This window comes from Melospiza georgiana, chromosome 7 (genome assembly GCF_028018845.1).
Source record: "Melospiza georgiana isolate bMelGeo1 chromosome 7, bMelGeo1.pri, whole genome shotgun sequence".
NCBI classification, from domain to species: domain Eukaryota; kingdom Metazoa; phylum Chordata; class Aves; order Passeriformes; family Passerellidae; genus Melospiza; species Melospiza georgiana.
In genome coordinates this window covers 6,878,432-6,902,990 of record NC_080436.1, presented here as the reverse complement: position 1 = coordinate 6,902,990, position 24,559 = coordinate 6,878,432, and the positions used below count along the sequence as shown (strand labels likewise).

Genomic DNA, 24,559 nt, shown 5'->3' with positions numbered 1-24,559 from the left:
ATTGAGCACTCAGCTCACCCAGGACCCAGCACAGGGAACGAGTGAGTGTAACCCAAGCAGCTGGGGCTGCCTCCCACTGCCTCTTCCTGCTGCCAGATTTAAACTCCAGCACTCCTGCCACGGGAACGTGCCACTGACACACAGACACGCATCCTGCAGCATGACAGCAGCATTTTTAAGAGGCTCAGGAGAGCAATATGAGCAATATAGTGTAAACCCTTATCTGTGTCATGGAGAGTACAATCACAGCACAGACTGCAACCACACTGGCACAAACTGCTTTTTCTAACCTGGCCTTCAGCCCTGCCTTCCATATTACAGCCACATCACCTGCAGCATCCTTAGATGCCCACCTGGATCACTCTTTTAGTGGGATATTTCTTTAAACATAAGAAATGTGAAATGCCAAATAATGATGGGCTTAAGTTTTTTGAACCCAATATTCACCTTTCCCTCTTGTGGCTGCCAGCAGAGCAACAGGGTATCTGCAAACCATACTGAAATGTTCTTTCAAAATTCCAAAATTTGATGCAAGGAGGACTGAGGAAATGCACAGCCAGGGCTCCCCAAAAGCAGTACAGCCTTCATCTATCACAGACTTCCCCTGGATGCTGGAGATTGTTAGGCTCACAGCTCCAGTCTTCATGTTCATGCAGCAATCACTTTTTTCTTTCTCTTAAATGCTCCACAAACACTTCCCAGAGCTCTTCCCTTGCTTAGTCTATAAATCAGTGCATATCTAGCATTTTATTAGGATTAACTTCCCCAGTCCTCCAGTGCTTATCTGCATGCTTCTCTGACCTTCCCAAACCCCACCTAACCCGCCCTGGGGCAACACAAAGTGAGAGAGCTGCGAGGTGTCACCTTCCAGTGGCACAGCTTTCTCCCCCACATCCTGATCAATCTAAGTGACTCAGAGCACCTGTCACAGCAATGACATTGCTCTTCTTGTCTGCATATCCCTGGCATTTCATCATCCTCTTCCACCACAGCAGAGCTGGTGGCAGAGAAACCTGGTGTTGTCCAGCCCAGCACATACGGCTGCTTCCCAAAAAAAAGAAGCAGAGGGAAGGAGGGAGGAAGGAGGAGGGAAGGAGAAGAGCAGGCTGCTTACCCTCAGGAAGGAGAGGTCCCTGTTGTGCTCGATGCTGGTGATCTCCAGGTTGCCCATCACCACCTCACAGTTCTCATAGTACTTGCGCAGGGCCCGGTACTGCTGCTCCAGGTCAGACAGGGAGCTCAGCTTGTTCTCAGTGCCAGCACACACTGCAAAGAAACACAGCACAATCCATCAGGCCACTGTGGAACAGGGGCACTGGAGCACAATAAAGTCCGTATAAACTGATACAGGGAGTTGCAACAAAAATCTGCAATGATTCACAGGGCTGGGTCACACAAGTCACACTTGAATATCAGCAGTGGAGATAGGAACGTGGAAATACAGCCTGTGACCATCTCTGCAATTTAAACATCAAATGGGCTGAGGTGCTGGTATTTACCACCAAATGCTGAAAGGCTGAAAAAAGGCAGAAATGCAGAAAAAAGGCCAAGCAGGTTGACCCCAGCAGCCAAAGGGAAAAACTCAGGTTTCAGCAAAGCCCCACCAGTTCCACCAGTGGCAGAATCAGACACTGGGCAGAGCCAGTCCCATCATGGGCTGAAGGACACAAGGCTGGAGACACACCTGTGCATCCAAGCTGACCTGGATAATTCAGCATTTTCACTATTCTGAATAGAATCTTGGACAAGCCAAGAGCAACCCAGGCAGAAGAGTTACACCCAGCATTGTTTTCCCCATCACTTTCCTTAAGACCCCAGCTCTTCCCAGCTTTAAGCAATCAAATAGAAGAAAAACAACAGCAAAAAACGCATTGTCTCTCCACAAGTCCCCAGGCTGAATGCACAGCAAAGAAATGTCAGGAAACACCATCTTAGTACAGTTTTCAAAGAACACTCTTTAATATTACACTACTCTGTTCTACATTTTGAAGCCCAGTTAAAAGCCAGCACAGAACCCCAGCTCAGCTCAAGGTATCAGCCAGTTGCCATCATGCAATGACAAAAAAAAAAAAAAAAAAAAAAAAAAAAAAAGAGAAATAAATCCAGAAGCAGAATTTTACATGATCACCTTTTCACACACTGCTCAGACAGGGATGCTGCTTAAATGGTCAAGTTTATGGGCTGGTTTTGGTTTGTTTGTTTCAATGAACTTTCTTTTCCTCTTAATCAGCAGCTTGTGGGTTGTTCTTATCTGTGAGCAAATTAATCTGGGGATATCTAAACTTTTGAAATGGCCATTATATTATGTAAAACAGGAACCTGACAAGAATGGCATTTCTGGAGCCAACCCCACTTCTGGATCAGATCAATACAAACAAAACTCTCCATGACTGGAGGCATAATCAGTAAAATTGGCTAACACACACTATTTTGAAAGATGTAGGTCCTTTTTATAAATACCAAAAATAATTAGGTTGCAGAGTACTACAATTATTGACTGTTTATTTACTATACCCCCTCCTCTTTTTTTTTTTTTCTCACTAGAAGTGGGAACAATTCTAATCTGTGCTCTCTCTGCTGCAGAATTATTTGCTCTTGTTCTGGGGCAATTTGAGCTTCCAGCAGCCTCTTGGCAAAGGGCTTCAGGAGGCAGCCAGGAGCCCATGACCTGCCCAAGGTTTTCTCCCAAGGAATTTCCCAAAAACGGCAACCATTACAAACCATGCACAGGGTGAAGGGTTGATCAGATCATTTTTGGGTTGTGTTTCCCGGGGCCAAAGAGCACAGACCAAAGCTGAACAGGCACTACAAGGGCTGCTTCTCTAAACAGGCATTGGGTCTACCCACCACAGGAAATGCTGGAATATTATTTATTTCTATGACCTGGCAAAAGTCAAATTTCAAAGTTCTCGCTGCAGTTAAAAATTTGAAATATTTGACCTATGTTCATTATGCTGTGTTGAAGGAAAGCAGAACTGCTTGCTTTGCTCAGGTTTTAAAACAAGTTATCACCTCATTTTGAGGCTTAACTTAAAAGCATGAACATTCCAATTTTTAGATTTTCTGTAAAACCTTATCACTTAAGAGTAAATCATACCTAAACACGATTTCATTCATAATATTTTTAACAGCTATTTTGGGAAAGACATGGTCATACTGGGACCTCACTCATCTCTGGTGGACTGGGAACGCTGGAAAGATTAAGCACTGCAACTGGGAGAGAGCACATGTTTAGTTTTGAAATACAAAGCCCTGTCCTAGCTCATGTACACAGATTTATTCAGAAAAGCCTCAAGACCTGCCCTTGTGTGCCAACTCTTCAGGGAGACACATCCCCGTGCCTGCCAGAGCACCTGAAAATTCTTGCTTAGCACTTACAAAATGGGTTTGTGTGTTCCTTCCTTAAATACAGCAGTATCCATTACAGGACTGATCATATTTCCAGCCAGGTAAGTATTATTCTGTCTCAAGGCTCCCAAGGACTAATAAATACCTTCCCTTCCATTCTGCAATCCGTGCTAAGGACCAACACAGCTCAGAAAACAATTCCTGCAGCTCAGCTAATAAAGCCATGCGCTGCAACACTGATATTCCATGTTGCACACCCATTAAACGTTTCCTGAAAGCTAATGCAGCCATTTGTTTGCTGAGAGGAGGCAGGAACACCTGGAGCCTGTTCTTGCAAGAGGATTCAGCAGGGGTGAAGCCAGCCCACATGTGAATGAACCAGGGCAAGGAGGTTTATCTGACTGAGGTTAATTTTGTACAGCCAAACCACTGCAGTAACTTCTCCCAGTTTTTGATATGGCTAGTCAATCAATTCTTTTGGATTTAAAAAAAAATACAAAAACCCTTTAAAGCTAATTTAGAATAAATCATGCTGATCCTTTAAATTTACCTCGTAGTACTTAATGTCTGTCTTAAAAAGAGAAGTTTCCTTCCACAAAAAATTGGTCACAGATTGCCTCAAATCAAGTCACACACCAAAAGCGATTATCCTACATCAATTGAAGGGAGCAGAATTCACTTTTTTTTTTCCCCTTTGGTACCCAACCAGCACTGCAAACTGATGCAGAAACAGCTCAGAGCAGGAGAGAGCTCTGACCTGCACAGCGAGCTGAAGTCACAAAGCAAATGTGGGTATAATCATGGATCATTAATAATCCATTATTACAGTAAGTCATTAATCTCTCTGTCTCAGCTTTGCAATGCATGCTTTTGATGCACCTAATAATTATTTCACATTCAAAACACAAAAGAGGAAACTCTGCCACTATTTAAGAAAAGCAGGTTAGGTCCTTCACTTGCAGGAGGAAGGGCTGGGACAGCACCTCCCATCCCTTGCAGAGAATCCTTTAAAACAGAGAGATGAGAGATGCTCTCGGCAGGTTTTTCAAGGCAAACAACCACCAAAGGGGTAAAAAGGCATTCCTGCCATGAGAGGGAAATGCTGCTGGCAGGGATGAATGACAAAGGTGCTCCTGTTGGCCACTGGTGCCAGGGAGACAAACCTGGGAGGGACACCAGCCAGAAGCAGGCTGTGAAGTCCTGCTTTAGAAGTTCTATGCCCCATTTTGAGCCATACAAGACAACTCCCAGCCTTTCCAGGGCAGATTTGCCAAGTTCTGGGTCTGATTTGCCAGGGCAGTTAAAAAGCACTGAAGGAACTGTGTGAAGTGGGAACTAAGCAGGAGTCATCAAGATTCCCAGTCCCTCTGTCCCTGAGCTCAACAAGAGCAGGAACATATCCCACTCACCTCCTGCTTCTCTCCTGGAACAGCAACAGGCATCTATGTGTTGTAGCAGCTCTTTGAAATCAAGTGCTAAAATAATATGTAATTTACAGGGATGTTCCAGCTGTATACAGGCATAAACACAAGCACAACAAAATTTCCTTGTCACACCATGCAAAACCACCATAATCTGTATTTCATGAGCCCTCTTCAAAGCACTTTGCTGTATATTGTTAGATGTGTAGTCTCACAGAGCCCCAGAAATGGTTATGAGCAGCAAAAAAAAAAAAAAAAAAAAAAAAAATCAAGATTGTGTGTTTTAGCTGTTCTTGCAGCAGAGCCTGTGCTGGTTAATAAAAAATACTCATCCTCTGTCTTTAAGATAGGGCAAAGAGGAGCAGCTTTAGATGTGCCTCTAGTGTGAACTGCTCTTGTTATTGAGCATCTCTGGTCATGTACTCTCTGCCTCATTCAGGGGAGGTGTCTCCATGAGGGAAACCTCCAGTGCTCACCCAGGAAAATCAGCTTTCCCCAATGTTTTGCCCAAGTCTGACCCGAGTTCCTGACACCTCTCAAACCCATCTCTCCACTCAAACGTGCTCAGCCGTTCCTGCTCTTTCCACACTCTGACGAAAAACCCCACAGACTGCTCAAGTGCAGAGTCACCCCCTAAGGTTATCCCAAAGCTCCAGGACATGCCTCTTCCACCTGGGAAATCCCAAACCAGCAGTGATGGCACCAAGCAGTGGCTACTTCTCACCTGCACCCCAGTCATGGGGGATTTTGGGTGAGGGCTGGAGCAGAGCACTGCTTGGTCACCACAAAAGTGGATTTCAGGCATTGCTCACGCATTCACACTTCACAGCCAGTTGTTTACTTATCACCAGCTACCTGAAGTGACAGAGTTTCAGCTCCTAATGGCCCCAATTACAACAGTAATAATCGTCTGTATTGAAATGATGCTTTCCATCAATATTCATGCACATGACTTGGAAATTAATTTTCCATTGACATTTTTTTTCATAAAATAGCCAAATCATTCAAATGCTCACTTAAGGGTGGCAAATAATGGAGACATTTAGAAATGTCCATTAGATTCTGCTTTTTAGCCCATTATTTTGCTCTGCTCTGTTGATGATAAATCTATACGTTAAATTAAGAAATCACACTTGCCTCCATCTCGTTCTGCTGCTTCTCATACTAATGGATTTTATAATCCTCCTAGATTAACTGTTGGAAGGAGATCATTTCTTATTCAGCCCCTTTCCAGATCAGCCTATATCTGGAGAGCTAAAGAAGAGTGCAATCCATTATCTCCACCACGGTCACCCCCATCTGAAATCCTGGTGTTGTCTCACTCCTCTCCCAAAGCACACTCAAAGAAGCAGTGATGAGGCATCCTCTCCTCTAACTCCAAGGGAGTTATCTCAAGCATCTGAATTTATTTTCCCCTGAATCATAAAACATTTATTATCATCTCTTTGGCAAGGATGCAGGAGAGCAGTGCCTTTGCCCAGCACCAGCCTCTGCCTGGAGGCAGCACAACCTCCCTTTGTCAATCAGTTTGTCAAAAACACAAAGGGAGCCTTAAATTCTTGGACTGACTGCTTTGAGGAATGTCTTTATAAAAAGGATAATCACAGGTTCCTTCACCCCATAAAAGATGAGGCCCAACAACAGTCATCATCTCTTTCTAACACATTCTCCTCCTGTACTTCCCACTTATTTACTTAATTAGCTGCGTTTTTACAGACAGCACCATTATCGGGCTTCCTTGAAAGGCAGCTAACAGAACTGTTTATTAATAAGTGCAAACACTCGTGGCAATTTGTTAAGACCCCCCAGATGGGGGGAATACTCGAGCCCCTTAAGGAACAGCTAATTACCAGCAATCCCCATTCACTTCTTTCTCTCCACGCTCTCAGCAACACCCTGGCACCTAGGCACACAGGAAGGGGAAACAGACTTTTAATCCTTTCATTATTATTTTACAGTTCTCCTTGAATGAGCTGCAAAAGCCCTGCATTTTCTTGCAATTAGGAACGTCCCAATGAAGCCAGGGCTGCGTGCACTTAGAGCCTTGCAGATGTTTCCCCTGAGAAGGCAAAACACTCCTGGAGGTCACCAGCCAATTTTCCCAGTGGTTTGGGAGAGTGCTTTGGAATTGGAGGCTTTCTTTCCCTAGGTGGGAGACTGTAATGAAGGAGAGCATAATTTTCCCTGTACTCCTAATTAAAAGCTCAGCTGGCACAAGTGTTTTCCTTCCGCAAGGTCTGCTCTACACCAGAAAATCATCATCCCATTTGAATCCAGTTGCGTGCAATCAACCCCTGGGCAGCCACATGGCCACAGGAGGAGCTCAGCGTGGCCACCCAGCTGCTGCCCAGCTGTCAGGGTGTCACTGGGATGAGGTGACACAGCACAGGCAGCACCAACACGTCCCCCAGAGCATTTCTCCTGCACAGCCGTCCCTGTGTTGGATAGCACCAGGGACCAAAAGAATTAATCTCACAAAATTTGGTCAATAAAATCTCAAATATAATTTTATCCAGCTCTCCAGCACTTCCAGAAAAGTTGCAAGGATGTGTGTTACCAGCCTGGCCCCACCTCCAAGAGAGGCTGATCATGTGCCACCGACAAATGGAAGCTCATTCCCAATTTTATGAACACAAACAGCTGGGCACAGCAGAGGCTGACAGTGATTGTGGCTCCATCAAGAAGGATTAGCTATGTGTGATAACGCTTTTCTGAGCTGATGGAACCTCCTCCTTGTGCCAAACTCTCCAAATCCCTTTGGTGGATGGCACACAGCATATTTTACTGATGTGCCTTCCTGTTCATACCAACCAAAAAACACCATCAAAATGTTGACCAGATTTAAGCAGCAACATTTCATGGATATTCACTTGCACTGACCATATCAAGCCATCATCACCAGCTTGTTTTATGCCACTATTTCCAGCATTGTTTCTCTTTTAGTTATTTTAGTTTTAGGAACTAAAAGAGAAACACATCTCTACTATGGCACAGCAACTGGAAAGAAATAAATAGGAATAATGTTAAGCAGGATCTGTATCCCACAGCTACCACTGAAAAAAGGCAGAAGTGAATACAAGAAGTTTTAACAATGGTTCTTCTGCCTCAAGCCTTGGTACCAAATTTTTTTTTTATCTGTGTATTTCTGCACTTTTTCTCCCTACTCTTCACAAACAAACAAACACACACACACCTCCTTTCCACATTTTGTTCTGTTTGAGGGTAAATAGTCACTTCTTAACTATAATGTAGGTACTGGACTTGACAAGCAATTAAAGCAAACAATTTCCACTCATCTAACTTTGCCAAATTAGTCATCTACCATCTGCTCTGTCATCTGTCTCTCCTTGAGGTCTTGCTGTGAATCTGGAAGCACTCACTCTGACAAGGAGGCAGCAGATAAGCCTCCAAGCTGGTGGGGAAGCCGAGGGATGGAGGTGACATAGGGGTGACACGTGGCAGCGTGCTGCTGACCCACCAACCCCATCAGGATGGCTTTGAGGAGCTGCTGGTGGCTCCAGTGGTCAAACTGGCAAGTTACCAGCACTCATGTTGTGGTAGGAAAACATTTAAAATTAAAATATTTTTTTACAGCCACTTGTGCAGCAGGGTAGCTTAGGAAGACTGTGGGATTTTCATAGCAGATGCAAAAAATAACTTCGTTTATCCAAATATCTTCAGCATTTGGGAGCTACTTCCCAATGAAGTACATAATCCATACAAGCAATTAGCATACATTATCTAAGGAAGAGTTGAGTGGTCTCTGCTCCCAGCACCTGCCTTAGCTCAGGTAAGGCTGCATTTTAAGACAAGAAAACCATTTTCAAGTAGCTCTGAAATACAACACTGGTCTCCTCTGCCCTCCAGCTTCTTCTCCTTTTACCAGGCTCCCATTCTGGGCTCCCTACTGGACCTCTCAGTACAAAAGAAGTATCACCAGCATCCCTTTTCCACCTGACCTATGTTTCCTCCCCAAGGAAATCAACTCCAGAGTGAGAGTTAGTCCATGCAAACACTGATGCTCTAAACCATCACACAGTGGAATCATCCTCCCTGTTGCTGCAGAAGAACATTACAGACTTTCCTGCACTAGTCAGGCACTTGAATGTAGTTCCCAAGATTGTTTGGTCAACCCTTAATGCCACGAACCAAAATTCTACCTACAGCACCAAAGCACAGACCATCAGCAATACCTTCTGAGACTAATAAGCCTGCAGATAAATGACCATAATGCAAGGCCATGTGTTCTTCCAAGTGCCAAGCTGAAGGTCCAAGAGTGCCCAAACATTGCTCTGCCTGCTTTCCAGCCCTCACTCTTCCCAAGTCCCGCTCCAGTGCAGCGGCAGGGGCAGCCTGTGTCCCTCTGTCCCTGTGTCACAGCATATCCTGGCTCCCTACCAGGCGGAAATCTCTACAGGTCCCAGCAGTGAGAAGGACTTGGATTGTTTTTTCAATGCCAAGGGAAGGAAGGGAGGGAAGATGATGGAGCAAAAAACCCACAAGCACCAGGGGGGCACACCAACAGGCGGGAGCACAGGGGAACCGGGCACTTGGTCTGGTCTTTTGCACCTTTAACAAAAATCCATTTGGCAAGGGATGCCAAGTAAGTAAGACCTGCTGTGAGGTTGGGCCAAAATAATTTCCCATCTCCCAAGCAGGCTGCTTTGCTGGGACACAAAGGGCTCTTTCCCCCTGGCAGGGTCTCCAGGGGTGCCCAGCTGGCACAGAGCACTGCCCTGGTGCTGCGCTGGCGCCACGTTCCCCAGCAGCTCCTGCCACTCCTCCAGGACTCACAGAACTCCTGACAGCCACAGGCCTGCCCGCCTGCCTCCCTGCTCCTGCCTTCCCCAGAGAGCCCCCAAACACCACAAGCACTCACTCAACTTAAATGCATTTTAATTACCACTGTGCAAACACAGGGGAGCGCGTTCATTCCGCCGCCGCGACGGGAACGGGATTGCAGCCCTGGCTGCCTGCACTGGATTGAAAATATAATAGCAAGATGCTCCCAAAGCCCTCAGACAGATCCCCCTTAGCAGTATTTAAGCATCATTTATGTAAGAGCTGCAGCTCGGAGCGGGTGGGTGGGACAGGTGCTGTTATGTCTCTCCTGCAGCACGGGTAATTAGTCACCACTAAAGCACACAGCAAGAGGCGCCTCATTACAGCTTAAGCACAAGCCACTGGTGACATGTAAAAGGTATTTCCCCAAGATCACCCACAGAAATCTTCCTAGCATTACATTAGTAATTATCACATAACCCAAATACCACCCAATAAAGTGATTCAAGGAACTGTGAAATTTCGATGCCTAAAGAAAAGAACAGCCTTCCCAACTTCTGGCAAAACGACGAGGCAAAACTGCAGGGGGGCTGAAACAGTCCCTGGAAAAACACCTGGGAGTTAAAGAAAACCAGTATCGCACAGAAAAGAAAACCAGTTAAAGAAAACCAGTATCTCACACCTGAAATGGCCAAGACAGGGTTTGGGTGTCCCCATTAAAAGGCAAGAACAGAGGCAACACTTCAGAGCTGCTTCACCCAAGTGCTTCAAGGTGACTGTGCAATGCAGGAGAAGGTGCTGACAGAAATACCCTATTTGAGCCAATACACACACATCTATTAAATTGGGACTGAATGCAGTTTATTTTTCATTAATGAAAATAACAGGTTCTCAAGCAACACGATAACCTTGTCAAGCAGGCAGGAGAATCCAGCTCCCGTAAGACAGCTGAAATGGAAATTACTGGGACTTGGGAGTACTGCAGATGAGGGGAAGAGCAGGGCTGTGCTGAGGCTCTCTGAACCCCCAGGTGGATGCCACACCTCATCCAGAGCCAAAATATGCTGGGCTAGGGACAGAGACCACGTCCTGGAGTCTGTGGGGGCTGTATATGCTATGGTCATCAAGTCAAAGAATTAATGTCCTCCCTTACACAAGACTTCCTTACACCAAAGGTTCTATTTGCCTAATTGCCCATGGCTGCACTAAGTAATAAACCCCGTATGTTTTATTAAAACAGGTGCTTTCAGACAGCACTTTAGAGGCAGGAAAAACAAACTTTCAGTACATAAAGTCTAGGCAAGAACCCTTATTTTTTTTCCTCAATATGCTGTGCATAAGAACATGCAGCCCCAGTGTGGAGGCAGCCTCTTCTGCACAGCCCATCCCTGGTGTGCTGATAACCTCCCTGAACATGAGCAGAATATTCAGGGCAAGCTCCTGCAGCACTGAAGCCTCTGCCTGTTTTACCCCTGGGAGGGGAGGACTGCGTGCTTGCCTTCCAGGAGCTCCTCAGTGTGTCTCACGGATTCCTTAAAAACTGGCAAGGCAGCAGCTGAAATCACAGACTGGCTGCTCCTCTTCACACCAGTCCTCCTGAGCTTTTGTCAGTGGTTTTGCCTCCCAAGGCTGGAGGGAGCATGGGGGTGTCCAGGCTGCACCTCAAATGCAGCTTTCCTGTAGTTCAATCTCACAAAGCAACTTCAGCATCTCTAATTGCTTCCCTCACCCACCTATTGCTGCACTGCACCAACCCAAGGCACATTTATTTCTTATTTTTAGCTTTATATACTTTCAGAAATCATCCCAACAGCTAAGTTTTAACTAACCATACTTAGAACCAGGTATTATAAATTCTTCATGAAACAGTTTGTTCAACCACGCTCCCTGTTAATACTTGCTGTTATTTCTGCTGGGCTTTTTAAAACCCACTCCATATATATTTTATAAATGTTTGGGTTCATTCCTTCCTGCCTCCCCACCCCAGAGACTGCCCTTAAACTTCTGTCCATTGATTGTGACGGTATCAATTTGTAAAGGTCAACAGAAAGCTTCTCTGACAGCTGAACTCAGAAAGTAATTTTTAAATGCGCTGTTTCTCTTCCCCTACAAAGCAAGATGCCAACACAATCAAAACCCAAGGTCTTTATTTCACAGGCCTGACCAGTGCCTTTGATAGGCTTTGGATCCCTGATGGCCACTGAACGTTCCTTGGAAATATGAGCTTGTTTGAGGGTCTTAAAAAATAGCAACATCTCAAAGAGCAGGTTTACAAACAGAAAGGGAAGAGAAAGGTTTACTGAAAGAACAACATTCATTTGCTGCTTCTCTGAAAGCCTCTGCAGACCCTGGATAACAAAGCTCCAGGGATCACCCCACAAACATCACCACTCTGTGGGTTTGGCCTCATGCATCCTTTTATCTATATGAATAACTTACATTTTGCACTAAAAAGCCCCACAACCAGCTGGCTAGTCAAGAAACAGATTATACTAACTTATTTTGATGCTTGCTTCTGATTTCTTTTGAGAGAACGGGTTATTTTATTTGGGATTGGGGTCAAAAGCCTCTTCAAAAGGCACCCACCCTTTCCCCCATGCCATAGTTTACTGAATATCTCACATTCATAACCACTTAAAAAGAGGGCTGTGCAATTTATGACATTGTTACACATGAAGAAAACCTGCCATAAATCAAAGAAATCAGTTATATAAATGAGCATAAAAGTGCAGGGAAATGTCACAAGACAGCAATAAAGCATCTTCCAAATGGTAAATCCCGGGAGCAGAAGCACCATTAGTTTAGAATCCTCCACTCAGCAGCAGCAGGACTAGTTTATCACAGGAGCCACAAACAGCAGCCCTGGGAGGAAGTTATAAGTGCAGGGTGAGGGGTTTTACCCTGCAAACAGCCATAAAGCCTTTCCCTGACTTCCAGGTCCCATCCCAGGCTGCTAGCTGAGATTTGGTCATTTCTCCCGCAAACACCACCAGCAGAAGAACAGACGTGTCACAGCAAAATGCCAGGGAATTTGTTGGGATGAAAGAAATGCAATGCCATATAAAACTCTGACCCCAGAAAAGTGGTGGCAGCACCAGGAGGATGCATGGGCAGATTAAAGCTTCAGTTCAGTGGCACGTGGAGGCAATGGCAGGAGAATATCTGTAGGATTTTCCAAAATTAAGCATGGTGCAGAAGATTCCCATCCACCCATGATGACTCTCCAGGAATTCTCCCTTTTCACCCTGCTCGCTCCAGCAAGGCTCCAAGTGAGCAATCCGGAGCAACCACCAGACTGTGCCCTTGGGCTTCTTTCTGAGGTCTGCACACCAAGCCATTCCCCATCCTGTAGAACTTGGAGAAGTCCCAAGACTATTCCTGACCTCTCATCCTGCACAGGGTAACCATTATCTCACTGTTAGAATAACAGCCCACAGCCATTGCCAAAATCATCTGTTTTCTGGTTCTTAATGCAAGGCAAGGGGGACAAAAGGACAACAGGCAAGGATAAGAGGACAAAAGGACAAGGCAAGGGGGATAAAAGACATAACAGAGGTCAGGTTGCTGGTTTTGGATGGCACAGAGCAGAAGCAGCTTCCTATTGGTGCCTCTCACATGAAGATGACATTTCTGCCCAAGGTCCTCCCCACTTGACTTTATTTTCAGGGGCCAACACAAAAGAAGGCAGATGAATGCCAGGTGGCTCACTGCTCCTGCCCAGGCAGAGAGCAGCAGGCATGTTCCTCTGCAGCCTCACTGAGAGGAAAAGCCAGGAAGCAATTTTCCCAATTTTCCCTCTGCGAGGAGGCTGCTCCCGGGGTCTCCACTTCATTAATCCCTTCCTCTCGCTCCCTCCACTCCACAATCCCGTTCAGCTGAAGCCGGGAGAGCAGAGGGAGGTGGCAGGGGGGGCACAGGGCACCTGCCATGTGATCCCTGGGCAAACCTTGTGCCGGGGGCTCTCGGCCAAGGCCTTGTGCTTAAGTGATGCGGGAGCACGTGCGGCCGGAGCGGCTCCGTGCAAACTCACCCGCTGCAGAACGCCCTTGGAGCTGCCTGCCTGCGACTGGAAACACAGCCAAGGGCAACAGAGCTCGTGGGACGGAGCCTGAGCTGGTGGCCCCATCCTTACAAACACCCAGACCCTCCCCAAAAGCATCTCACAGAGGTATTCCCAAGAGCAGGGCTGTCTTGTTCTTCCCACCCCCCACCAAATGCTGCGCTTACTAAACGCCTTCGCTTCTCATTACACGCAGAGAAAAGCACAATCCAGCTTGGACTGCTAGGAACAGCTTAATTAATAACAATTAGCTGCAGCACAATTGTGATTCAGGTGGCGTTTTGGAGCATGAAGGAGAAACTTGACACTTTCGCTTGTGTGCACGGACATAAGAAATTCCAGGCGAAGTTAATGGGAACCGAGCGGCTGAACAATGCCAAAATTCAAATGTACTGTAAAATTACTGAATGATTTCAATGTCACAGGAAGGCGTCGCACTACTTCCAGGATTATCAGCCCTTGCAGAGTTTTAATAATATTTGGTCAAATACCTCAGGTGCACATTGCTGGGCTGTTATAAAACCACTGAGATAACGCAAAATCCTTTTATATTTTAGCAAAGGGTGGGGTTGAAATCCCCGATTACAAAAGACAGCAGGCAACACCTTGGGAAAGCTGGGTGCTTTCTCTGGTCATGGATGCCTCAGAGGGGGCCTGGCTGTCCCCTCCTTGTCAAGGAGAAGGGGAAGGACACTTTCTGAAATTGCTGTTGTCTAAAGTGGTCGAAACAGCTGCCAGTCACGGCAGGTTTATTGGCCACGCTCCCCGCAAGGGGGGCTGCGTCTCAGTGCCTCCACCTCAATTAGTGTCACTGCAGTCAGATGCAATTTATGTTTAAATATACATGGGTAATAAGAAGACAGTCCAAGTGACTGCTTTCAAACAGCAGCAAAAAGGTGGAGGCTTCAAAACTTTCTGTTGCAAATCAAGAGAAATTCGTAGCTGGAGAGTTCATTGCCCTGCTATTACAGTCTTTCCCAGGCTGGTGTCATGTTACTTTAAAACAAGCAAACAAAGCATGAAGTGACTGTACAGGATCATGTTTTGAGAGCATGAAAAAGCACAGAAATGTGCACCCAGCATGCTAAATGTGAACACATGAGGGCATTTGTGCAAGCCCACGACAATCTGTGAAAACTGCACACACGTGCCGATGTTGATTTTCACAAGGTTTCTTGTGGCTTTGCAGGAAGCCATCACCCTGATTTTAGGAAAATAAATGTTATGTATGGACCAGCAAAGCACACTTACTTTTTGGCAAAAAGAAAAGAACCTATCACAGCCATGTTGCAGGCAGAGGGAATTCCACGTGGCAATGGCTGGCCTGGAGGGAGTATGTTTGGGAATTGTTCTGATACAGGTACAATGCAGCTAGAAAACCAAGTGTTTCACACTACTTACCAACACTAAAACAGGCATTTTCTAAAGTAGGCAGACCAAGAACATGTGGGGAAACACTGGGAATGAAAACAAGTGGCTCCTGCCCCTAGGACTTGCCACAAATCCTGCCTGAGCTGAGCCCTAGCTCCCAGAGGAAAATCATATGCTCAGTAACGCACGCCTTCCTTATAATTTACAAAATCTAAGCCATATTGTTGTAAAAATATGTCTGAAAGTATGAAAACTCTTCCAGGGCTTCTGGCAGAGCCTGCAGATACATGGGCCAAAAATCTGCTTCTCCCAGTAGCAGAAATCCACCCTGCTTGTCCCTGGCATCACCACCCAAAGAGTACACGGCTGCCTCAGTGCCACTGGTGCTGATGTTCAGCAGCCAAGGAAACAGAAATCACCCCATCATGAGCTTGCCAGCTCATCTTCATACCTGCTTTCGTCAGCTGCAGCTAGAGCATGGGACGGGACTTTCATTTTCTCCTTGGTCTCTGCAAGATGCCTCACTTGACCATGACAAATTTCCATCAAACTTACATTTGATAAATCTGACGTAATTAAGAGAACTAGTTGGTATCAGTCTTCTTTGCATTGGTAGTGCTGCACAAGAGAAAACAGTGTTTGATGAACAGCTTTGGGTAGTACTATGTTACCTACATCAGGCTGAAAGGCCTGTGAATCTCCACAGCCACAGAAATAGAAAAATACACACCTTACAGGCCACTTGGACTCAGTGAAAACCTAAGAAAACACCTCAAGCTCAAACCACAGCCCTCTGAATATTCCACTTATCTGTAGTCATTAATGCAGGTAATATTCCTGGGCTTAAGAAAAGCACCACTTTTGGTTCAGCTGCCCTGGTTGCCCTCAGTCACGTCCCTTCCCTAGGAAGGTACGATTGGGCTTGGACTCCAAACAAATTGTCCCTGTAGATTTGGTTCTTCATGGCCCCACTCTGATGCCCTAAGTTTCAGCTTTTATATTTCTCAGATTCTGTGCTGCTTTGCTTTGTAACTCTGGGCTTCATATTAAATGTTAGCAAGTTCTCTTCTCAGGGCAGGTAAACAATAATCCTTTTCCAGCTTGTCCAAGGACAACTATTACAAGGTTCCAGGCCCAAAAAGTATAAACAAGGTGAATTGAAGAGAGAAAAAGAAGGATGGAACTTCATAAGCTAAAGCTATAAATGGACAATTAACTCCAATATGTAAAATGAACCAAAACTTATAAAAGCGAGAGACCCTGTGATGGGTCACCCATTTTGTGACCATTTTGGTTCATCTTGGGTGCAGCCCTGGCTGGGCTCTTGTGCTGCCCAAGGTGGATCCATTGAGGCCTTTTAATAAATCCCTGCTTTATTCTTTAACTCTGTCCAGCCTCTGCTCTAGGTCAGCCTTCACAAGGTGGCAGAAATCCCCAGTACAGAAATACCCACCACACTCTGCAGATTCGCCACTGAGGAACAATAAGCACTTACTACAATTAATGGTTCTCTGTGGCCCTTGTCTGCAGGTGAAAGGAGGCAAACCTCTTCCACTGGGCTTGGAGAGAGTGGCAGCACCACCCAGAAAAATCCAGGGCCTGGAAAACTCCCCTGAGTGTGGCACCCCAGCCTGGGGGTGCAGGGGAGGCACCCAGCCTGGGGAATGGGATGAATGGGATACTTCTCTCCCCTGCTTCAGCTGGAAACACCTCTCCAAGTCACACACATGCTGAATCCTTCCTCTCCCTCTCCTCCCTGTGCCCACTGGTGCTGTGTGATTAATATCACATCAAATTTGTCTTTGTAGACTATCCCACCAATCTTTCTTTGTGTAATGTTCGCTTTACACCAGGTGACAGTTTTAGTGATTCCTCCTTTATTTGCATGTCCCCTTGAAGAAGCTTCATTTCTCCTTCTAATCAAGTCATTAATTTTCAAGAAAATCGTTCCCACCCTGAGATGGCTGGATTCTAATTTGTCTCTGTCACGCAAATGACAAGTATCACCTCATTGTCATGCTGTGATGTTCCTCCACATACCTGTATTTGAGTAGGAAAAGCACCAAAATTATTTTTCCACAGCCACAACTGCTTTTCTTTGTGGCAGATTGATTCTGTCACGATCCTTCCTTCAGGTACTTTGTAGCAGTATTATACAACTGGCTGCTTTTTATTTCAAAACACATCCTGTTCCTAATTTCTTTGTAATGGGAGAAGTAGAAATTATGGTGTCAAAATTACTTTCTTTTTTATCTCCTTTGCATCCTGTTTACTAACAGAGCTGACCACCTGGGATGCCAGTGCACACTCCCCTGCTGTCAAATTGATGCTCCTTTCCAAAAGTTCTTCCCCTGGTCTTGTCAGCACATGGATTTGCACATAGCAAAAGCTGAATGCATCATGGCAGAAACAGAATTGATGAAATCTGAAACCACACCAGGCAGCTCCTCCTTTTCCATCCCTTCCTTTTCCTATATCTTTTTTTTCTGGATCCCAAAGTGCCCTCACTAATTCTGGGCCATCAGGAGAGTCAAGAAGTGCTTTTAGGAAAGGTAACCTGTAGTTTGGGGTGTTGAGGAAGATGGAAGACCCCACAGTTTGCAACTCACACCTCCCTTTTTTTATCAAAACACCAAAACTACATCTCTGATTTACTACACCACTTGCACATCTCAGTCTTGTGTGTACCAACAATATTTGGCAGAAAAGAAAGGCTGAGAGCCAGAATTGTGTCCACTGCATCATCCTCACTTTCATATCCATGAAACTTGCTTCCAACAAAGACCATTGTGCCACCAATGAGCCTGCCTGAGCACAAACAGGGGCTTTTCCAGAGGAAAATCTTCCTGATTTGCAGGGTGTCTGGGAATTTCTTCTGCCATTTACTATAAGGCACTAACTTCATATTTAAATCAAAAATCTGGCTTCTCACAGATCTTTAAGAACACTGATCGAATTCTTTCTCATCTCATGCCACTTCTCCTTGAGGAAATGTACCTGAGCCTCAGAACTACCCCTGAAATCATATTTGAAAAAAGGCTAGGGCTGCAACTGCTTCACTAGCTATTCCCAGCACACAGGATATTAGATATTAACAAATTTCAGTCCAGTATAATCGAATAAATAAAATCTTTCTCTTAAAGACAGATCACTTTTGCTTCATCAAAGCACCAAGGTTGTACAAAGACCCTTGAGGCTCATCCTGTCTTTTTGATTTCCTTTCTCTTGTGCCTACTGTACCACCTGGTGGAGAACACCACCAAAAGTGGTGCCAAAACAGAAGGGGAATTATTCCCAGAGGAACCAAAGACCTTGCAAGGGTTTCTTTTCTTATTACTGGCAGTTCAGTAAATAATTTCAGCTGATGGGCCTGGATTACCTGGTTATAAATCCACACAGCACCCCGAGGTCACTGAGCACAGCACCCCAGGGAGAGGGGCATTCACCAGGGAAGCAGCCTCTCCTTGCCCTCAAGGTTTTCCTTGGCAATGCTGCTCTTTCCTTATCTCTCCTTCTCCCTTATCACCTTTCCTTTTCCCCCTCTCTCCCACAAGTGCCTCAGCAGCAGGTCCATCCCTTCTGCCACATCCTCCTGCTCACATTGTCCTGTTTTGGGAGTCAAACCCAGAAACCTGCAAAGAGCAGCAGCTGAGCCAAGAGACACCAGCTCTGGGGGTGGGAGCACCCTCCCAGCAGCCCCTTCCTTTGGGAGGGAATTCCAACATCCCTGGGCTAATTGCAGGAGCAAGGGCTGACATTCAGCAAATTCCAGAAGCCCCTGTACAAGTGTTGAGGATTCAGGTGAGAGGAGTGAACTGTGACTGAAAGGAATTTTGTGCAACATCATCTCCCTGCCTCTCTCTCCCATCTCACAGGCTGTTGCTGCGTTGTGTGCAAACTCTGGACACATTTTTCCAACCTTATAATTGCAAAAATCAATGGAATTCTCAACCATAAAAAGACAAATTAGCAGAGGAGTTCCCCGACACATTTCATTGTTGCTGAAAAAATCCGCATAGATAAAATGAATCATTTTATTTGGGCACCATTTCAAAGCCCAACTTCAGGGAAGAAATTAATTAAATGCCTATTTTAACCTCAGAATTAAACTGACAACAGAAGTTGTGGTTTGCATTTCCACTGTGAAATTCTCCAAATGCATTTCAGTGTTTGATTTGAGAGGCAATGTGAGAGATGTAAAGAAGCAAAGCATGTGTACTTTTTCATCAGCCTGCAATAAAACCTCTGCAAGTGACAGCTCAAAGAATAGCAGACAAAAACCTATTTCTAGATCTGGAGGTAATGCCATTATTTGTAAAAGTTCAGTTGGAGTTAGGAAAAAAAGAATAAGTGTATGAACTTAGGGAAATCTCTTTTTCCCAGCTGGGAGAAATTGCTACAACTCTTATAAAATCTTATACAGATAGTAAGATATATACACAAAGTAAGAAATAATGTAAAGCAATATCAAGCACTACTACCCAGCAAAAATTCAGATTCATTTGGTTTGGTGAATTTATCTTGTTGGTCCCCAGACAAAAAAAAACAACTTTTCACTCAGTTCTAATTTATCCAACCAGGCTCCTGATGTTACAGACACAAAGCAAACTCAACACAAATAAATCACCTTGCAAAGAGCAGACCTGGAGCAAAAACACACCCTAAGCCTCAGCTCTGGTGTAAAAGCAAACAGAAAGAGGGATTTCCACTTTTGCAGGTCATTGCATTTCATTAAAAAGAAGCTTAACTGGAAACTCAGGCATCTTCTCTTTCTTTCCCAGAGCGATTTCTTTGTTTCCCCAGCTATTGCTAGATCACTTGATTCTGAAGGAATCTGTAACTAAAGGGGAAAGCAACCCTGGCAGCAATTTATTTTCATTTTACGTGTGTTCTGGGTGTAAAAATATCTGCCCATTTTGCCTTCAGTCTCAAAAAAATACTAGAGAAGAGAGAAAGCTCCTGCAAAGGGGAGACTCACACATCCCAAACCATCACCTGGGAAGAGCTCAGAGATATCTGGGATTCTCAATCCCAGATAACCAAAGATAGGAGATGTGCCAAAACAAGGAGGAAAATAAAAGCCAGAGGAGGAACATGTGATAAGGAAGGAAAATGGTTTAAAGTCAGGAAGGTATAAGGCATCACAAAGTCTGAAATAAGAGCATTTTCATCACTGCTTTTGAAGTTTTTAAATCAGTTGCCTGGCAATCAGCAAGAGCAACAGGGTTTCTCTTCTTATTTTAAACAACATCAACTAAATTAACCTCCCTGTAAGGATTCACATCTGATTTTAAAACTTCCAAGCCTTCTTCCATCTACTTAAGGACCAGGCAGGCACTTAATCACTGTCTGGATTTCAGGCAGTTCCATGGATTTGCTTACCTGAAAATACATTTTGACAGGAAGCATGCCAAAATACGGATTTTTAATCCTGTATTTGAAGTGTCTGCATCACAGGGTCAGATCTTAGAGCATTATACATTATATATATATATGTGTGTGTATATATATATATGTATATATACACACAGACATATATATATATGTATGTATATGTATGTGATGGAAAATCTCATCAAAAGAAAGAAGACCTCTGAGAGAATCTGGGTGTCAACACATTCCTGAAATGAAGAAAAAAAATACTCAAAAAAACCCCAGCCTTACAACATTAAATGTTACTCCCTTTTAGGAAAGCAGCAGAATTTAGTACATTCCTGGAAATACTCAGTTTGCTGAAATTAGTGAAAAACTCAAAAAAATCCCTCAAAAAAAAAAAAATCCTTCTTGAATAAAAGCCATAGCATCTTGTGCTCAGGTCTGTAATATGTTTCTGGGGGAATTAATGCTAGATGTTGCTTTGTGTTGTGTCAGTTCCCTGTTGTCTATGGTGTGCACAGCATTGCTGCAAACATCAGATAAGCAGGATCCCCCCCTATTTTATTTTAACTTCAGTTTGCCTGGTAAGTGGATAGAATAAGCAGTTTTTCCTCCACTGAGGATAATAATAAGAATACACAAGGTCTCATCTTTGCTTGTGTCTGCATTTATGGCTCTTCACTGGCTTTTGGGATGGCACAGCAGTAACACTGCCAGAGATGAAGTTGCAAGTCCTTTGTTGCGGGTCACGATTGATTTTTAACTCCACCAACTTCCACATTCTCACGCCCTAAAGCCACAGCTTTTATGTTTCCCTCTCTTCCTCAGCAGAAGCCGTCTGGGGGGGAGAGAGTAAGGACTGGATTGAGATTGATCATGCTCCCAGTGGCATTTGAAGATTCAAGCTGTGCCTTATCAGCGGGCACAGCAGGGAGGATGCAGCAGCAGCAGCTCTGCCCACCTCAGCGGGGGCTACCTGTGCAGATATCGAGTTTCCAAGGGGCTTAAATGGCTCCTGAGCACCACTCATTAGCAGAGCCAGTGCCCTCCACCGCAGCCCCTCTGCAGGCAAATAAAACCTACAACTCAAGGAGAGACCCTGCAGCACTTGCTAACTCTCACCTGTATAGGAGGGGAAAAAAACAGAGAGGACTGTGACTAGTTTATAGCTCAGGCATGGTTATCAAAATGCTTTGGGGACACTGATAATGGGGTTTTAGGGTTTAAAGGAAGACTGGACATCAAATATACTCAAATAAAGTAATAAGCTTGTCAAAACTTGCTCCCGGACTGAAAGTGCACAAATAAGGTTTGTTTACACTCAAATAAGGTAATAAGCTTGTCAGAATTTGCTCCCAAACTGAAAATGCACGCTAATTTCTACCATTCCAACTTAGAAAAGATCTTTTCGTGGAGTCAGGAATGAATGCATGAAGCCAATCATGCTGAATTGTCAGGGCAATTGGGTCACACACCTTCACCCCAAGTCAAGGCTTCAGTGGCTCCTGAGCACCCCTCATTAGCAGAGCAGGTGCCCTCCCCACTGTAGTCCCTCTGCAGGCAAACAAAACCTACAACTCAAGGAGAGACCCTGCAGCACTTGCTGACTCTCACCTGTATAGGGGGGGATGTGGGAAGGAAAAGAACAGACGTGTGAGCAATCATGATTTGGGAACATGAATGATGCTGGTTTAGGCTTTAAAGGAAGATTGGACACCAAATATACTCAAATAAGGTAATAAGCTTGTCAAAATTTGCTCCCAGACTGAAAGTGCACATTATTTTCCACAATTCCAACTGAGAAAAGATCTTTTTCATGTAGTTAGGAATGAATGCCTGAAGCCAATCATGCTGAATTGGGTCACACACCTTGATCCCAAGGTCAGGAGATGAGCTCCCCTTACCAGATACTGCTCAGAGTCTAAGGGGAGACAGACTGAGAACAAACAGAACACAAAGAGCATGAAAACTTCCCACTATCAGTTTGCTTCAGATTATTTGCTCATAAATCACAGCTCCCACTGCCTGTCCTGTAACTTTATTAAGCAAAAGGCTTTATCTAGCTGGCAGATGTCCACTGTGAACTGCCAGACCCAGGGCTGCAGTGCTAGTCTTGAATAAACTGCACATCTCCCATCTCTCCTGTACTTTAAAACAAAATGTTCCCACACCATTTCTAGTCAAGGATACAGTTTACAGTCAGCAACAATAATTCCACAGCCTCCAAGTCAGAGACACGAGAAAATAGAACCTCGCTCATCTCTGCACCAAGGACAGAAGCCAGTTTGTTTTGGAACAGCATGTATTTTCATTTTGGGAATGTAACAAAGGTGAGCACCCTTGAACTGCTGTGAACAAACCCTTTCCATTTTGAAATTTAGATTTAGACAAAAAACAACATGCAAGATTGCTCTGTATTCTGAATTATCCTGAAGTCCACACGTACTTCACAGGAGTAGGAATATCTCAGCCTGCGGCTCCTTGAGCTGGTACCTTGGTGAAGCAGAGTAGACAGAGGCACTAAACCTAAAGCACTAAACCTAGACTCAGCCCTAAACCTAAAGCACTAAACCCAGACTTAGCACTAAACCTAGAGGGGCTGTTTGGGTGGACACAGAAGGGCAAGTAAAGCAGTCAGACAAACAAATCAGGGAATTCTGCAGCAAAATACTCTTAGGAAACTTTTCATCACAGAATCAAAACAGCAGGTCTAGAGGAAGCCCTGGGTGGCCACAGAGCCCTTCTCACTGCCCAGACACATAATTTTACCTAATATAATTTCAAATTCTCTGTGCTCTCACATATTGCTAAAGACTAAGACAACTATTGGATGTGGGTGTGTGGGTGTGTTGTATTCACAAATTCCTGAGGCCACTGAGTCCCTGGTCAAAATAAACATTTATGGCCATGCATTTCTGCTGGAATCCTGCCACTTTTTCTGTCTCCTTTGTCCCTATTTACTTGTTGCTGTCCAAATACTATCTGTGAGATCCTGAGGACTTGTACTTTATCTGCATTATTTGCATAGCACCTGTGACACCGTCTATCAGATTTTAACTTTTCCTTAGTCAGAGGAACAGCAACCAAACTGATTCTCTTCCTTCTGGAAACGGGAATGAGAACATCCTGCCTGTTTCTCCTCACACCCTCATGGCTTTTACACAGCTAACTTCTTACCAGTCAGAAAATAACTTCCTCCTGCATCTCCCATCCCTGGATTTTGTACAGGTGACTCATTACTGCAGGTCACACACAACAGCTAAGGACAAAAGGTGTCACTGATGGTGTGTGACAGCATCCCTCACCTCTCTGCAGCCACTCCAGCCAAACATTCAGCATGACAATCTCTTCTGCAGGGTCAAGACCAGCTCCCTGCTTCAGGTGGGTGACAGCAGCAGACTACGACCAGCCCTACATGCCCAAGTGCCCTCTGATGGCTCTAGGGTCCATCAAGTGACAGTTTTGTGGTCCAAAACAGTGCAGAACAACCCCCTTGCTCCCTTTCTATTTTCAAAAGGTTTAGGATTTAATAGCTTCAGATCCACACTAATTAGATTAAATGCTTATATGCCATTCAGTGACAGCCCTACCTGGGGTCACCACTGGGGTTTAGACAAGGTGAGTTCAGCCTGCCCCAACAGCTCATCCATTTCTTTCCCTTCTATCCATGGAAAACCAGAAAAATAATCCCAGGTAAATAACATTTGGGTTAAAGGAGGGATCACCAAGATGTCTCAGCACAGCTATACATGTCTCCAATGCAGCCTGGTGCAACACTGTCACAGGTAATACCTGAAATTCCTTCACACACAGTTTTCCAGGCTGGAACCTTTTTGGGGAGTACAAAAGGTGAGGAACATCACAGCTGACACTGCTATTTACCCAATCACTGAAATAATGGAAAACTACTCCAATCACCTCTGCCTGAGCTGCAGGAAGATAAACTGACAACAAAAGCCAGTGACAAGTCACATTTAAGCAAATAACCTGGAGCCAGAGGATGCCATGGCATTGCTGGGGGAGCCCCTGGGAACTCCCTGGAGGAGCCTGTGGTGCCTCCATGGATGCAGAGGATGGAGGCTGAGCTCTGAAGGACACAAACAGTGGCTGTGCAGGCAGCAGGCGGGCAGGGGGAGTAGCAGGGACACGTCTGAAGCTTTTCCCAGATAGCCAGGCAGATAAAAGACGACAACTACAAAGC

The 24,559-nt window shown here is 45.0% G+C and overlaps 1 protein-coding gene across 1 annotated transcript in view; it reads right to left on the bottom strand.

The window, feature by feature from the left end:
- ERBB4 (erb-b2 receptor tyrosine kinase 4) overlaps positions 1-24,559 on the bottom strand; it is a 466,745-nt gene that overhangs the window by 361,143 nt on the left and 81,043 nt on the right. The window contains exon 2 of the mRNA XM_058028496.1: positions 1,115-1,266. Coding sequence (XP_057884479.1) covers positions 1,115-1,266 — 152 coding nt within the window. The remainder of the gene's footprint in view (positions 1-1,114; positions 1,267-24,559) is intronic.